The 15,905-nt window shown below is 41.7% G+C and overlaps 1 protein-coding gene across 7 annotated transcripts in view; it reads left to right on the top strand.

Annotated features, from left to right (window-relative positions):
- The window catches only part of BROX (BRO1 domain and CAAX motif containing), a 28,580-nt gene that overhangs the window by 317 nt on the left and 12,358 nt on the right, over window positions 1-15,905 (top strand). The window contains exons 1-11 of one of the 7 annotated variants that reach the window (XM_084623998.1): window positions 1,562-1,576; window positions 3,230-3,287; window positions 3,670-3,809; window positions 4,991-5,097; window positions 7,116-7,212; window positions 8,418-8,513; window positions 9,585-9,657; window positions 10,946-11,051; window positions 11,500-11,589; window positions 12,506-12,591; window positions 15,132-15,213. In XM_084623998.1, the coding sequence (XP_084480124.1) occupies window positions 3,709-3,809; window positions 4,991-5,097; window positions 7,116-7,212; window positions 8,418-8,513; window positions 9,585-9,657; window positions 10,946-11,051; window positions 11,500-11,589; window positions 12,506-12,591; window positions 15,132-15,213 (838 nt within the window). In that variant the 5' untranslated portion in view covers window positions 1,562-1,576; window positions 3,230-3,287; window positions 3,670-3,708. Of the gene's footprint in view, window positions 1-413; window positions 496-648; window positions 889-1,495; window positions 1,602-2,768; window positions 3,288-3,669; window positions 3,810-4,990; window positions 5,098-7,115; window positions 7,213-8,417; window positions 8,514-9,584; window positions 9,658-10,945; window positions 11,052-11,499; window positions 11,590-12,505; window positions 12,592-15,131; window positions 15,214-15,905 lie in introns of those variants that run through there. The other 6 variants (XM_084624000.1, XM_084623999.1, XM_084623997.1 and 3 more) reach the window with 6 other exon arrangements.

Below are 15,905 nucleotides of genomic sequence, written 5' to 3'. Positions count from 1 at the left end.
TCAGCGTCTCCCTTTCCTCCTCCTCCTCCGGCTACAGGGGAACGTGTTTAGTAACCCTGGCGTCACACCCTCCCCTTTCCTCGCTGGGGGTCCGTTTCCCGGCAGTGGTTAGTCTCCTCTCCTGAGGCAGGTGTCTTTTCCTGCCTGTATTTGGGAGACCCACGTGGCTTTCCCAGACCTAGGTATAGTTCAGTTGTTAACGGTCTCAATCAGACTGGCCCCCCATAGGCCGATACAGTTGCTCCCCCAGGCTGTCATGAGGCGCAAGCACGAGGTGCTGAGGATTCCTCCCTTAAGTGGCCCCTGAAGGGTGGGACTGGCTGGGAGAACCAATCGAGCCGCGTTTTATGCGCTTCCTATCTGTAGTGCTAGAGAGGGCACAGTTCAGACGAGCTGGCCTGGGTGAAGGTGTTGCACTTGTCAGGTCTTGCTTGGAGGCAGTGCAATTGTAATGATAATAGGAGGCCATCTGTGCGGAGGAGGAACAAAAACCTGGTGGGGGTACTAACCGAGTATACATATCACCTACACGGGGACTGAAACTCGGAACACTGTGCCGGGCTAGATGTTAAGTATGTGGGTGGATGCGGGATTTCTGAATTTGATGGGGGTTATGTTAATAACGTGTGACCTGTTTGAAGGGAGCCGCAGCTTTGGGAAATAATGAGAGCGGCTCTTTTTTTCTTCGGACTGGCTGCGCATTAGCCGTAACGGAAGGCTCAAGTCAGGACTTCAACTTGTCATCAAATCAGTCTCCGAACAGCATCCTCTGGGGCTCGAGTGGAGGGACCAGTTTGTAACCGCTGCATCGCCTGTAGCATAGAGCTGGCTCCATCTGTCACTCGCTGCGAGTGGGGTAGCGGAGGAAAGACACTTGCCCTGTCAGAGGTGCTGGGATATTGTGTGTGTGTGTGAGAGAGAGAGAGAGAGAAAGGGGCGGGCGGGCTGGCTGCGGGCAGAGTGTGACACACGCAGCCTCGGGAAGGGAGGGCTTGGCTGGATATTTCAGCCAGACACTCGCCACCTCTCTGTGGATCTGCTCATTTAGAGATCTAAAGCCCGAGTGGGGGAGGGCGGAACAGCGGTGGGGTGACCAGATAGCACGTGTGAAAAATCGGGACATGGGGTGGGGGGTAATAGGAGCCTATATAAGAAAAAGGCCCCAAATATTGGGACTGTCTCTGTAAAATCGGGACATCTGGTCGCCCTAAACAGCGGCCTCCATTCCACCACCTTCCTTGGGTGCGGGAGAAGCAGGTCTGTATGCTTAGTTGCCAGAGATTTGGGGGAACCCGTTCTCTAGCACAGCTGGCAGGGATCAATGCCCCCGATCGTCCGCAGGCTCTCAATGAGATCGGCTCTCCTCTACCTGTGCCTGCGTGGCGGCGGCCATTTTGCGCACGGACTGGCGTGGGCTCCATACTGCGCCGGCGCAAGCGCTGAGGGCGGAAGTAGGGCTACTTGGAGGGGGAATCTGGGAACAGTAAGGGCGGAAGTGGTCTCGCTGTGAGCTGAGGCTGCTGCGCCAGCGCGTAGCGGGGCGGGTTCTGCATCAGAAGCAGGCTCGTCCGCGGAGGTAAACAGCAGCCACCACCCATAGTGTAAGAGGGGTTGTGCGGGCCCGATGTCTCGTGGGGGTGTCTGCCCGTGAGTGAGCCTGGCCAGGGGAGGGGCCGGGGCCGGGGCCGGACTCCCTTGCTGTGAGCTTGGCCTGACTGTCGCGCTGGGTTTCTTGGCCTTTGAGGGCGCTGGGAAGTGCGGCCCTCCTGCCTTGGCTCGTTGCGTGGGCTAAATCCTGGCTCTCAAGCTGGGGACCACAGACGGGGGACAGGGTCGGGAGTGCTTTGGGAGAGGGGTCTCCGGGGTCTAGACAAAGTTGCACCCCACTGGTGTAGATGCGGCAGGCGGGCCCGCAGCCCCTCGCGTTCCCCAAGCAGCTGGTGAGGCGCTCTAACTTTCCCAGCAGCTCTACATGGTCGTGTGTGTATTACTTGCAATACACCACGAAACGTGGTAGTGATACTACGAAGTGCAGGACAAACTCACCCGGCTCTTGACTTGGCAGATTTACAAGATCTTTAAAATTGTCCAGGTTACTAGTCCCAGTTCTTTAAATATTCTGGGTTTCTGCTTAGCAGAGTAATTTAATACAAGAATTATTGAACAGTTATCGTACATACTTGTAAAAGGACATAGTTATTTGTAATTGCTCTGAGCACTTTCTTTGGCCACTTGCTTCCTTGTAATGCCCAAAGAAGAGATTGTTTCATCGAAAGTTGCTGAAGTGACGGTTTGCTCAGACACTTGACCACCGTGGTTGTTATTGTGCTGCTATATTGAGGACAGGATTCAGAACAGAAAAGAGAGCTCTCTAGGTGTAGTCTGATACCTTCCTCTAGTTCATCTTATTTTGAAGCCTCTCAAATCTTCCCTCTTGCAAGTGTTACTAGGTGCATTATGCCTTGGGGAAAAATACAGTGAGGCATTTGCTGTCCACAAAAAGATTCTTCTCTCTTCCCCGTGCCAGAAAAAAAGTTGACTAATCATCTAGGCCAACAATCTGTTCTTTTGCTTCTCTCCACCTCTACTCCAGAAAGATCTGTAAAAACAGAATAGCCACACACCATGGCTCTAAACAGTAATCGACTTTAGAACTGTCTGAAATACATTCTGATGTCAAGGGGCCTCTGCTGCATATTCTGTACTATTAGACCCCAGACAGTTAGCTCTAAAGACTGTTAGTATGAATATTATTATTATTATTATTATTTGTATTACTGAATTGCTTAGGAGCCCTGGTCATGGACCAGGAGCCACTGTGTGAGGCACTGTACGCATAGAAAATGAAAAGACGGTGTCTCGTAGTCAGGATCCTCTCCATAAAAGAACTTTCTAAATCAGTGATGCACCCTACCCAGAAGTCAGGACAGTCTTCAGAAGAATCTCTTTTTGCTAATGCTATAGGGAAGCAGTCTTCCAGTCTCCAAATGTAGGTTCAAATAGCAGGCATTGCGATAATTGAGTATGGATATCAAAAAGGCATGGATAACTTTGCCACAGGCCACATCAGACAAACTATTGCCTTACCAGACAAAGGTGAAAAAAGGCACTTCTAACAACTGATGTCTCCTAAAAGTATGTTGCTGTATGTAAACACCCATCAGATTGCAAATTGCCTTGATTGTGGTTGAGCATGCTTTGTAGTTGAGCGTCCAGCTCTCTGTTAAAGGGAAAGTCATTGTGAAGAGTGGAAGACTTCTTGGTGCTGAGGACGCATGGGAGGAAAGGCAAGTAAAACTTTATGGCCTACCACCTTAAACGGTTTCTCTTGTACTATAATAAGGGCTTGTTGCTGTGGGTTTTCCTGTGCAATCTCCCATTTTTTCAGTGTGAGCTAAGCCTGTAAAAGAGCTGTGGAATAGTGCCCTACAGTGGTGAGCTCAGAGTTTCAAAAAGTATGTAAATACATATCAATATATCTAACAGGTCTGGGATCTCCAACAATTCTCCCTCCACCCCCTTTAAAATTACTTATAGCGCTTTGCGAATTCATGTAATAAAAAAAATGTATCTCACGTTCACTTTATAGACCCAAGTGGAGCATCAGATGCACTAGAGAAATAGGAGACCCCAGTTACTGTCATGTAACTGTTTTCTTCCAATCTTTAGGTTTCCAATAAGTAACATCGCAAACAGTACTTGAGAGAGATGACCCACTGGTTTCATCGCAACCCTTTAAAGGCGACAGCTCCTGTTACATTCAATTTCTATGGGGTAGCCAGCAGTCCTGCTGCAACAAAGATTTGCAAGTAAGTATGTTTCAGACTAACACTGACTTCTTTTCCAGTGTTCAGGGTGTATAATGGACATCTTTCTAGTGTTAGTGTTTGAAGAGACTAGAGATTTGTAGGTTGGGAGACAATAAAGCACTGATAGCATTCTCAGCATCCAGTTCTAGATAATGATTAATCTAATCTTACAAATCTGATGCTGCATAGAAAAACCTATTGTAACAAAACGGAGACTAAAAGGACTAGACGTCTCATCACTTTTTTGCTCTGTGTGTATCCTATTGTGGAAGGATTAGTGTAAGTAACGTACATAAATTAATAAACCAAAAGTGTTCTATTGTAGAGATAAGAGTGGCTCTGAAAAAGCATTTAAGTCAAGCATATAAATACAGCAACATGATTACAATTCCATCTATTCATGTAGTGTAAAATCCCAATGCTGATATTGCCCCTGCCATGTTAACTTCTCTGGAGAGGATGAACATCACTTCCTATGTATTCTGGCATACAAACACATGGCTTCATTTACAAAAGCAAGAGAATCAATTACACTGTGTGTGCATATATCTTTGATTAAGAGACTTTGAGTCAGGGCTCCTTGGTTTTATCCTTAACTTCTGTCACACTCTTGCTGTGTGGCCTTGGGCAAGTTACTTACCTTCTTTGCTTCCGTTTATGGATCTGAAATGAGTACAACACTGATTTATTTCATGTGAGGCTTAATTCATATAAGTGATGTAATTTGAGATCATTGCATAAACACAATTATAAAAAGGTACTATTGGAACGTGCCATTACGGATTTACTTCTAATTATAATGTACTCTACTAGTGCACCACTGGTACAGTGATCTACCTCTGAAGTTTTGGGTGAATAACAAATATTTCTGTTGGGTTAAAATTTGGGTTAAAAAGTAGCTAAAATTGTTCATTTAATAACATTGATAACTACTACATACTATGTGTCCAAAATGAGTCATACTTTAAACTGAAAATACCAATGTTGAAGTGACTGTTGGGTCCTACAAGAGATAAAAAGACTTGTTAAATCTGTTCCCTTCCTGAGAAGTGTTTGACGTGTCTTTTTTCCAGTGGCTATCAGATATTAAATTGGTACTTCACTTAGCTAGAAGGATAAGACATAGTGTGGGGGACTATTAAAAGGATCACCTTTCGTATAATTTTTTTTTTTTAACACAGTGACTTAAGATCATCCAGGGTACGACTCTTGGAGCTATTTACTGATTTGAGTTGTAATCCAGAAATGATAAAGAATGCAACTGATTTGTACTTTTCGCTCTTGCAAGGTAAGAACTTTGTAAGCTGCAAATAAAAGGTTTTATGTAATAATCTTAGGTTTAGCGAAACTCGTAATCATTTGTTATTCCAGCTTATGTAAGGGGCATTATCTGGTCACCAGGAAATACAGTGTCTCCTGTTCCTGTTACCCATTATAACCTTAGAAGCTTCAGTCAGCATCCTGGCAGTATTAGGAGCATGGACGATCCTTTGCTCTTTGCCTTTTAACCAAGTTTTCCAGGTTAGGTATCTCAACCACCTTCTGCTTTCTGGGAAGGCGAGAAGTTCATTTTCCTTGTCTCTGGGAATAGACTGCATTACTCCTAAAAACAGGTCTATGACTTCTCTCAGAATGGAGAGGATACCAAATCAAAAGTGTAAAATCGTATCAGGTCTAACATTAGGTAATAGTTTAGCTAAATAAAGCAGTCTTGCAACTACAGTTATCCAGATGCTGATATGGCTTTTGTCACTTTGGTATCTGAGTTTTCAGTAGATATTCATTTACATTTTATGGCTCAGATGTCTGTCATGCTTCCTCACGTTCTTTCTTGCCCCTCAGCATGCCAACTTCTCAGTAACCCACTCTGAGTCAGCATTTTCCCTGTGTGTCCAAATGGCTCTACAGACCTGTCAAGTAACATCATTGAATTCTGTGCAATGGGCAGAGCTGAGCTTAAATGAAACACGTTAGTTATGGCTTTCTAGGCTATATTGGCCTACGGACAATTACCCTTTTTTTTGCAGCCATTTTCATTTGAAATCTGCCCCCCTCCCAGCTCCACTGTACTGTATAAGTTTATTCAATATTATATGAACCTCTGCTTCCTTGTCCACCTCCGTTCAGTTCTTTCCTACATTGATTTGAAACATTGTTTTGAAATTACATAAATAATAACTTGCCTTTTCCACAAACAGTGGTGTTCTGTCTGTTAGTGATGGTTCATTAGTATGCTTATAGCCTTCTATGTCCCAGCCTGACGTGAATCTTTCAAATCAAGTTACCTTTGGCTTAAATTACAATTATGTATTCTCTCTATCAGCCTTAAAATCCCCTGTATGTTTAATCACTCATTTTAAAAAAATGTAATAATCTATAGTAAATATTCCTCTGTGTCACACAAGGGTCTTGAGACTGCAGACCAATCAGGTTCCCCAAATACAGGAGAGGGTATTGTCCAAGCTGCTGCAGAGAAGACAATTGGAGGAGAAGGATGCCTTCAATAAAGAGAATCCATATCCAGTCACTGGGACTTGTCTTCACAGTTAGTTTGAGTTAGTTCATTTGGTTTATTCCACTCGAGTTAACCTACCTGAGTGAGCGTGAAAACAACACTCAAGCTACCTAGAGTGTTTGGATTAGCGTCTGAGTTGTTACTTCCCCACTGCATTACTAATGTGATCAAGTGTTGGCAGTACTGAAGCTTCAGTCGCTCCCCTGACAGGCCAACTAACTCAAGCTTGAAGCACCACCTAAGAGATTTGGGTCTGTGGACAGGAATCAGGTTGGGACAAAATTCAAATTATAAATTGAGCTAACACTGCAATGAAGAGGAGGCCTAAAACCTTTTCTGTGTCAAATAAATTTTTCAAATATTTCCTATCAGCGTTAGCAGTATTAGGAACCCTACTTTAGAGGATGACTCTTTCAAGCACCATGTTGATTAAACCTCTCCTGAGTATAGTTAGATGACAAGGTGTTTAAACTGCCAGCAGTCCATTTATACCAGGAGCTTAGCAACAGTGAAATCTTCAGCAGTGTTTCCCTAGTGTACACAAGGCTCACAGGGCTGAGGCAATAACTTGTCGGAGCAGGGAGTGTCTGATAAGACCAGTTGGTCTTTTCTGTTGTAAATCTTGTTCTCTGAACTTTCTGAAGAATAAAAGCTTTAAGGAGTAACATGAATGGCCTGAGAGAGACTTTTTGCTGTTCCAACTGTCTACATCTCTACTTGCATCTTTATATCGCTGCCTTCTAATGTTCAAATTGCCTGTTGGTGTGTTTTTTTGTTTTGTTTTTGGACAGGCTTTATAGTCTCACTGGATAACTCTTCCCAAGACTGCAAGTTGCGATATATTCAGAATTTTAAGTGGACAGATACATTACAAGGACAAATTCCAAGGTATATGTTCTGTGGAGTCTGCAATGTCTGTGGCCAGGTTCCTTAGATTATAGTATAGATCTGCCACTATAGTAAATGTTGCACAATGCTGATCATTAAGTAGTTCCCAAGAGGCTGATTACATTAGTGTTTTAATAATTGCCTTGTTCTTCTGCTTTATATCTATTACAGTGTTGTTCTGGAGATGCCAAAGTGCTTCTCTTTCATTTATTTGAGGTTAAGACACTACATTGAAATGTTGGATCCAGTCTGTTGGTGCTTTCTACATCCTCTATATGCAGCTGAAGACAGACTAACTATTATAGTGCAAAATAGGAAATAATCATACAAAATTAATAATATAAAATAAGAATTAGAATGTATATAATTGTAGTGGTTTCTGGTGCTGGAAATCTGAAACTTAAGTCTTACCTTTGTATTTTCTGGTGATATCCTCACTCCCCTATTGTGTCTCACCTGAAACGTAGACAAAACTGTTCTGGTCAGGGTCTTTCTCCCTGTCTTCTGAAGCATATAGCATGCTTTTGGGTGCTGTTGATAAACTGTAAACCGATTCTTTAATAGAAGGATGTTTTTTCTATGTGTTTTCCTATTGCCACATCCTTAAATCAAGCTGAATAAGTTACCCTTTAAGTGCGATGAACTTATTATCATAAGAGTATTTTAACATCTATGCAACTTTCTATTCTTATATGCCTTTTATTTGTAATTAGTAACTGCATGCAGTAGAAAGCACTTCAAAATAGCTGCCAAGTTAACAGGTCTGAGACTACATCTTTTTGTTTATTTAAACTAGTTATCCCAGACCTTGGTTTTCCACAAAACAAGCATTTTAAAAATAAATGAAAGAGAAATGTTAACCTTGCTGAAAGCTCAGTAAAGCATGTTACCTTGTTAACATAAAAATTCTACTAAACTCTCTTCCCAACCCCAGAAAAAAATCCACGTGAAGGCACATATTTGAACACCCTGTGGGATTTTTTCACCTGACTTCTTGGGGGATAAGCAAAATATTAAATTGTTAGGAAATCGAAGAAATAGAAAAGCTATAAAATGGAAGTTTCTGACATTATAAATGAAAACCAAACCTACTTTATGCAGGTAGCTACAATTTGTTATGTTGCAGAAGTACAAGTTAGAGAACTTGTCTAAACAAATTGGAAAGCATGAAATTGCTTGTTTTGCTTTATTTTTTTTATTTTTAGTGCCCAGCAGGATGCTGTGTTCGAACTGGTTTCCATGGGATTTAACGTGGCTCTATGGTACACAAAATATGCATCGAGACTGGCTGGAAAGGAAGAGTAAGTGTTCTTTTCTCCTTTAGCAATTCTGTTGCAATAATATCCCAACAAAAAGGAAATCCTCAGTTAAAGCAGACTTCATTCACATGCTTTAACATTCAGATGCACTCTGGCTGCTTGTCTCCGCAGCAAACTTCATTTCACTTACAACATGTAACCAATAACAATGCACACACCAAATTTCTCTACATCATGGTCAGATGCATAATTTAAACTTCAGCCACACCTAGATCTAACACTTTTATAAGCCTATTCTCCACTGAAATCTACAATATTTTATTTCTGCATAGAAAAATGTCACATTGGAGTGAAGGTTAGTTTCCCCCATGTTCACATAGCTCCTCCAACATCTCTTGCTGCCAAGTCTACCTCCCTGGCTCCCCAGGGTCTGTTGACTGGGCAGAGCTGAACATTAAAGGAATTGGCTAGCAGCATCAATGAACAGAAGTAACTGGCAGAATTTGACAATTTATTGGCTTTTCTTCACAGAGGTAAAATAAGTTATAGCAAACAAAGGAAATAACTTTTTGTAACTCAGATTGTCTCAGCCAGCTACTTTTCATTTTCTAAATGAGTGTGTGGGGGAAGTTTCTAGTCACTGTGGCTCTTCACTTGGAGAAGCCTGAAAAATGTTAATGTGAAGGGAAACCTTAGTGTTTTCTATGCAAATGATTAAATATTGGACTGGAAATATAGAAAATTCAGTTCTCCCACAATGAGCATGTTTAATGACTGGATTTAGTTTTGAAATTTAAGTGTGAATTAGAGGGATTGAAGTCCTGTTTAAAGTGCAGATATAAACACAGCCACTATGGTGTCCTCATAAGTAGCATTTTGCTGAGGAAAAAGTACAGCCAAGCAATTCTGATAAAGGTCAGGCAATAAAACTAAGGATAGTGAACAAGTAGAACTACTCTACAAGAGCAATGTATGGACAAAATCCCAGCCTTTTAGATATAAGGTAATGAATGTTTGAGTAGTCACTTATGTGAGATTATGAGCTGGTAAATAATTCCACTGTGTAATATTAACTTGAATGCAGAATTACATATTTCATTAACAATCTTTCAGTATAACAGAAGATGAAGCAAAAGATGTTCACAGAAGCTTGAAGATAGCAGCTGGGATTTTTAAACATTTGAAGGTAGAAAACATACCTTTATTCTTATTTCTGAAGTTGTAAGTTTCTCTGTACAGAGCCTTTGTCTTCTACTTGTCCCGTACAACGTTCAGTGAATTGTCAGTGCAAACATTACAAACATTTTTTTTACAAAAAGACTTTTTTGGTTCATATGCAGAGGATTTATGCAGTGATAGTGGAGCTTTTGAATGCTGCAGAAAATAATGTACCATCAATGAGTCACGCTACTAGTCAGTTGCTATGGCTGGCTGTTAATCAAGGTAGAAGGGTAATGGCAAGAGTGTATTATAGTGAAATGGCCAGCTATCACCTTGACTCCTTCACTTGTAATTTGCACCCATTTAGTAATAGAATATGTATTGTGACAGGGTCAGGCCAGATGGCTACAGGAGAGTGTGAGAAGGCAGATATATTAGTCCCAGATTGAGCAGGTCCATTTTCCCTGGGTAAGGTACTAGGGGCAGTTTTTTTTTTTTTTTTTTTTTTTTTTTTTTGAAACAGAAGGAACTTGCTGGAACAAATTCAGGCAGGCAGACTAATTAGGACACCTGGAGCCTATTAAGAAGCTGCTAGAATCAATGAGGGCAGGCAGGCTGGCTGGCTAATCAGAGCACCTGAGTTTAAAAAGGACCTCACTTCAGTTTGTGGCATGTGTGTGAGGAGCTGGGAGTAAGAGGCACTAGGAGCTGAGAGTGAGAAGGTGTACTGCTGGAGGACTGAGGAGTACAAGCATTATCAGACACCAGGAGGAAGATCCTATGGTGAAGATAAAGAACGTGTTAGGAGGAGGCCATGGGGAAGTAGCCCAGGGAGTTGTGGCTGTCGCGCAGCTGTTCCAGGAGGCACTCGAGACAGCTTCAGTCCACAGGGCCCTGGGCTGGAACCTGGAGTAGAGAGCGGGCCCGGGTTCCCCTCAAACACCCCAACTCCTGATCAAAAACAGGAGGAGTTGACCTGGACTGTGGGTTCCACCAGAGGGTAAGGTCTCTGGTCTGTTCCCTGAACCACGTGGTGGATCAGCAGAGACTGCAGGGATTGTTCTTCTTCCTTTTTCCCATGCTGGCCAGTGATGAGGTTAGCTGAGTGAACGGCAGGTTTGAGCCACTAGCAAAAGTGGCCAAACCGAGGGCTGCCGTGAATCTCTGAGGCAAGCAAATCTGCCAATAAGCACAGGACACACCAAGGCAGAGGAGGAACTTTGTCACGGTATCTGGAAAAAAACATGACATTTAGTAGTGGTGTCTTTTAGATTTGAACTAACTTTGAAACTGACTGTCTCTCTACTACTTAGGAGAGCCATATCCCCAAGCTGATTACACCTGTAGAAAAGGGAAGGGATTTAGAAGCTCGACTTATAGACTCCTACATCATCCAGTGCCAAGCTGAAGCTCAAGAAGGTAAAAAAATAATGGGGGTATTTATCTGTGGATTTCTTTTGTGGTTCATAATGTCTCCCGGATGGTGACCGCCAGTGTTCTCCCAAAGTACTGCGGTTTGGGGTTGATTGCATCGCCAGAATCAAATTCTTCACTTTTGTTATACAAATGACAATAAAACATTACAAATATTTGTTGATCGGTTTTAGAGAAGTTCTCTAGGAGATTCTTGTTCTCCACCCTTCTCAGGCACCCTCGCTTAACGCAATACAAAAACATCTAATAAACTAAAGGTCTAAATATTTTGAAATAAAGAAATTGAAAACTAATCTCCCTGCAGCCTAACCATGCCCATATTGTCAGGTTTTCTTTTGTACTCATTTAGAGCTATTCTGTTCAGACGATAGTTATGCCTTAATTTTATCGATAAAGTTGACTGTCTGCAATTACATTTTATTAATGGTTTTAGTGACAATTGCCCGAGCTATTGAGCTGAAACACAATCCTGGTCTGATAGCTGCTCTGGCCTATGAAACAGCCAATTTCTACCAAAAAGCTGGTAAGTTAAATTACAATGTCCTTTGAGTCCTTAGTGATTTAGTTTGTATGCCTTGCAGAAAAACAAACAAACCACTAACATTGCAATTAAGAGATGTAACCCTGCTACAGTTTCTTTGTGGACAGTGTTAACAGCATGTCTGTGCTTCCAGTCAGTAATTTGAAATCATATCCTAAGTGACAATCATCAAGTGTCAGTTCTCAATATAACAGATTTATAATGGGCGGGTCTAGAGGCAATGTCCTTTTAGCTCTGTGGGTGATTTTGTTCTGGTTCTGTTCTTCAGCCAGCTATGATAGTAAATTAGTAGACAAAAGGGGGTGGATGAAGATTAAAGGAGTGTCTTGAGTTGTTCAACAGCAGCTCCTCAGGGCAAGGCTGGCTATTTCCTAGAAAAAATTAGTTTCTGATAGGGCACTGGTAAATACCAGTTTGAATTGGGGAAAAATAAAATTATTATTAGAATATACTAACAAAAATTACTGAAAAATATTTAAAAGTTTTGTAATAGTTTTGCAGTAATATGGGCTGTTTAATTTAAATAAAAGGAAATACAGAAAAGCTTCAACTTAAAGCTGTGTTCTTTTGCCTTGGCTACCTCAAACAGAAACTGAAACTTATGAATCTGGGAATTCCTTGTCTTTGTTTAGCAATGAAAATTGCATGTTTGTTTAGCAAACAAAAGGGAATTCCCAGATTTTTTTTTTAATTGGGTTTTTAAATAATTTTTAACTTGATGCTTTCATGCAGCGTAAGTCTCTTTTTGCAGCTGCGGGTATAATTGGTGCACTTAATTGAGGTTACAGCTATTTCATACTTATGGTCTATAGATACACTTAACTGGACCAGGGTGCTGCTCTGAATATGGGGTTTTTTTTTAATGATTTAGAAAAAAATATTGTTTATGTAATTCTAGATCAAATGTTATCCAGTTTGGATCCAGCATACACTATTAAATGGAGAAAGTACTTACACTTGAAGACATGTTTCTATATGGCTTATGTGAGTACTCTGTAACCAATCTGTGAACACTTCAAAAGGGTTTCTAAAGGTTATCTAGGAGTTAGATGGGGAATGGGAGTCAATTATCATTTGTCCTTGTCACCACATTGACATATTGCAGTCCCTGTAGTATTTAAAAATACACTCTTCTAGAATAAGATGCAATTTGTGCCCTGTAGAATTTAATGTAGTTACTCACCTCCACAATTGGGGCAGGTCAATCTGAGCATTTAATACTTGTGCTCTATTCTCTGCACTGATATCCAATCTACTTCCAGGTGTAATTCAGAGTTGATCACATCTCTAAATTTATGAATCATAGACTATCAGGGTTGGAAGGGACCTCAGGAGGTCATCTAGTCCAACCCCCTGCTCAAAGCAGGACCAATCCCCAATTTTTGCCCCAGATCCCAAAATGGCGCCCTCAAGAATTGAACCCACAAGAATTGAACCCGGGTTTAGCAGGCCAATGCTCAAACCACTGAGCTATCCCTCCCCCCCCCCCCCATTATTCCTTTAAGGGAATAATGTGCACATAACTTATTACCCCAAATAGAGTCACCCAGACCCTTCAACTTGAACACGTTGGATTAGATTTAGATAATAAACTGGTTTTACTGTTTTAACTACAGAGAGATTTGGAGTACAAGTTATGAGGCATAAAAGTCAGAAAGTTAACCAAAAAAAAAAAAAGAGGTAAAACGCTTACTAGTGCCTAACAACCTATATTAGATTCAAAACAAATTTCTTCTGCCACATGCTTTCAGCAGTTTTACTGACCAAACTCTTTAGGTCAGTACCCCTCCCACAGAGTCCAACGGCTGCTTCCTTTGTCTCTTTAGTTGCAGTGAATGTGATGGGCAGGGAGAGAGAAGGGGGTGTCTGTCCCTTCTTTCTATAGTCCTGTCCTCACTTTAAGAAGCATTTCCAGCTGGGAGCAAGGCAGCAGGCAATCTGTGTAGAAGGAAACTCCATGCTATTTCTTCACTAATACGTAAATTTTTGCCCTGCCTCCCCTTTCCTGCCAAAGAATGGTCACTTGGCAGGTAACTGTCCATCAGCCTTGTTTACACATGGCTCAGGCATCAGCTTGCCCTTTGTCTCTGAGGAACTTATAGGTCACTCCCCAGACTTCCCAGGAAAAAACATACTTTGGTCATGATTTCAGCTTGTTTATATAGGAAGAAGTTTATAGTTTCAAATATTATGCTGCTATTTTCATTTTGCCATAATAATGCTGATCAACAAATTATGCATTTTTAAATCAGTGCATCTAAAACTGGGGGTCCTAACACAAAAGAGGGTCACAAGGCTATTGTGGGGGGGGGGTCATGAGATCACAAAAATATTGCCAGGAGGCAGGGGAGCTGGGGGTACAGCAGCTGCTGCTCTCTGGCCACCAAGCTCCGAAGGCAGTACGGCCACCAGCAGCAATACAGAAGTAAGGGTGGCAATGCCACGAGTATGCTCCTGTGAGCATCTACAGTAATTTGCTGTCACTTCTTGGGGGGGGGGGGGTCATCACAGCCTGAAATATTGAAACCAGTTTTAAATGATACCTTACAATGCATACTTTGTAGATTGCGAACAAAGGTGTATATTCTGTCTACACTGGAATTAGATATGGATAAGATAGGACCTGATAACATCAGTTGCCACCCCCAAGCTGCCTTTAGCATGCATGTTCTGCTAGAGCCTGGCTGATCTCCTGGCATAACATTCTCCATCAAGGACCAGCAGCTCTGTAATTAGTTGCTGCTTCCGATCTGACCAAATTTTAGTTTTAAAAAGAAAAATACTTTGACTTTCTCTTAGTTTGTGTCTGTAGCCAGAGGCTGTTTATCTTGTGAATGGGTGAGAAAATTAAGGCAGGGCTGGGTTTGATTTGTGCTATTTGTTAAGACCAGCTGTGTGTAACCCTTGTAATATGGACAATGATGGAATACGGTAATGCTGTTGTATTCAGCTTCACAATACAGCAAGGAAAATATATATATGTTGCATCTTGAGAATATTTATATTGTGTTTTGGGCCTAATCTAAGTGGAGTGGGCTTTTACAAATGAAAAGGAGCATTTGATATTGTGCTCCAGTAGGAACCCTATTTGAGCATAGGAGCCCAAGATAGTTTTATGAAAGGGAGAAAATGGGAGTGTGGTGAAGTCCCACTTCAACCTTGCCATTACAGTTCAGAAAAGCTGGAATGTTTCTGTTGCCTTTCTGAATTCAGTGAAGTTTTTTCATAGATGTAAAAAACCTAAACTCTCATTGTACCTGGTTTTCATCATGAAAACTGGGTTTCTTCCCTGCTGAAGGGACTTGTGCTTAGGCACCAGTGAGTGCTGTGTCATGTTACCTCCCTGCACCCCCTGCTGGTTGACTGTGCAACCGATGGCAGCTGCAGAGAGATGCAGATCTTGCCATTCTGGCTAGTGTTTAGCTGTACACGATCCCCATCCAGTGAGGAGGAAAAATAGCAAAACTGATGTGGTGACAGGAAATTGTTGATTGATGCTAGTACCTATATTCTTCTCTCATCAGTCATACTGCTACCATGGTCAAACTTTACTGGCCAGCGATAAATGTGGAGAAGCAATCAGATCTCTGCAGGAATCAGAAAAATGTAAGTATGGATGCCACATTCTCAAATCCCTCCTGGAACATCTGCTGTCGTACTGTTTAGAGAATATTAAAAAAATGTTAGTTTTCATAATTCAGATTAGCTCACAAAATATCCAAATGTTTGTGTTAAAGCCAAATAAACACATTATCAAGGTTGTATTAGAGTAGGCTGTTAGGTGGCTTATTCCTTCACCCGCTTTCTTCCCTGGTCCTTCTCGCATGAACAGAGAGCAACAATACCCAAAGTCCAAAGGTGTAAACAATTCAGTGTTTATTGGGGTGAACTTCTTCCAGCAAGCATGATTCCAGGTTCCTTCCTTAGTGTCCCCCTTCCCAGCTCTGACACCACAGAGCCTTACTCGTGTCCCTGTTCCCATTTCCCCCTTAGCAAAACATGATTCCAATTTCCCCACCCCCATTCCCTGTTCCCATTCGCCCCTTTTCTTCCTGATTGACTGCAGACTATATCGTAAAACTTGAGTTCTGCTTAGCTGTACCTTAACCAATCATTTTACTGGAATTTAACTAACCAATCCTAACATATTGTAACATGATTATTTAACCAATTATATCCCATCACCTTAATTAGTTTACACCCAGAAAAATTAATTATACAGCAGACAGAAACAATCACAGAACCAGACAGAGATTATGCAAACAAACAATAGGGAAATGGGGACTATAGTGATAGGG

Source organism: Lepidochelys olivacea, assembly GCF_965140295.1.
Source record: "Lepidochelys olivacea isolate rLepOli2 genome assembly, chromosome: 3".
Classification (NCBI taxonomy): Eukaryota; Metazoa; Chordata; order Testudines; family Cheloniidae; genus Lepidochelys; species Lepidochelys olivacea.
Note: the sequence above shows the minus strand (reverse complement) of the source record. Positions and strands in the feature narration are given on the sequence as shown.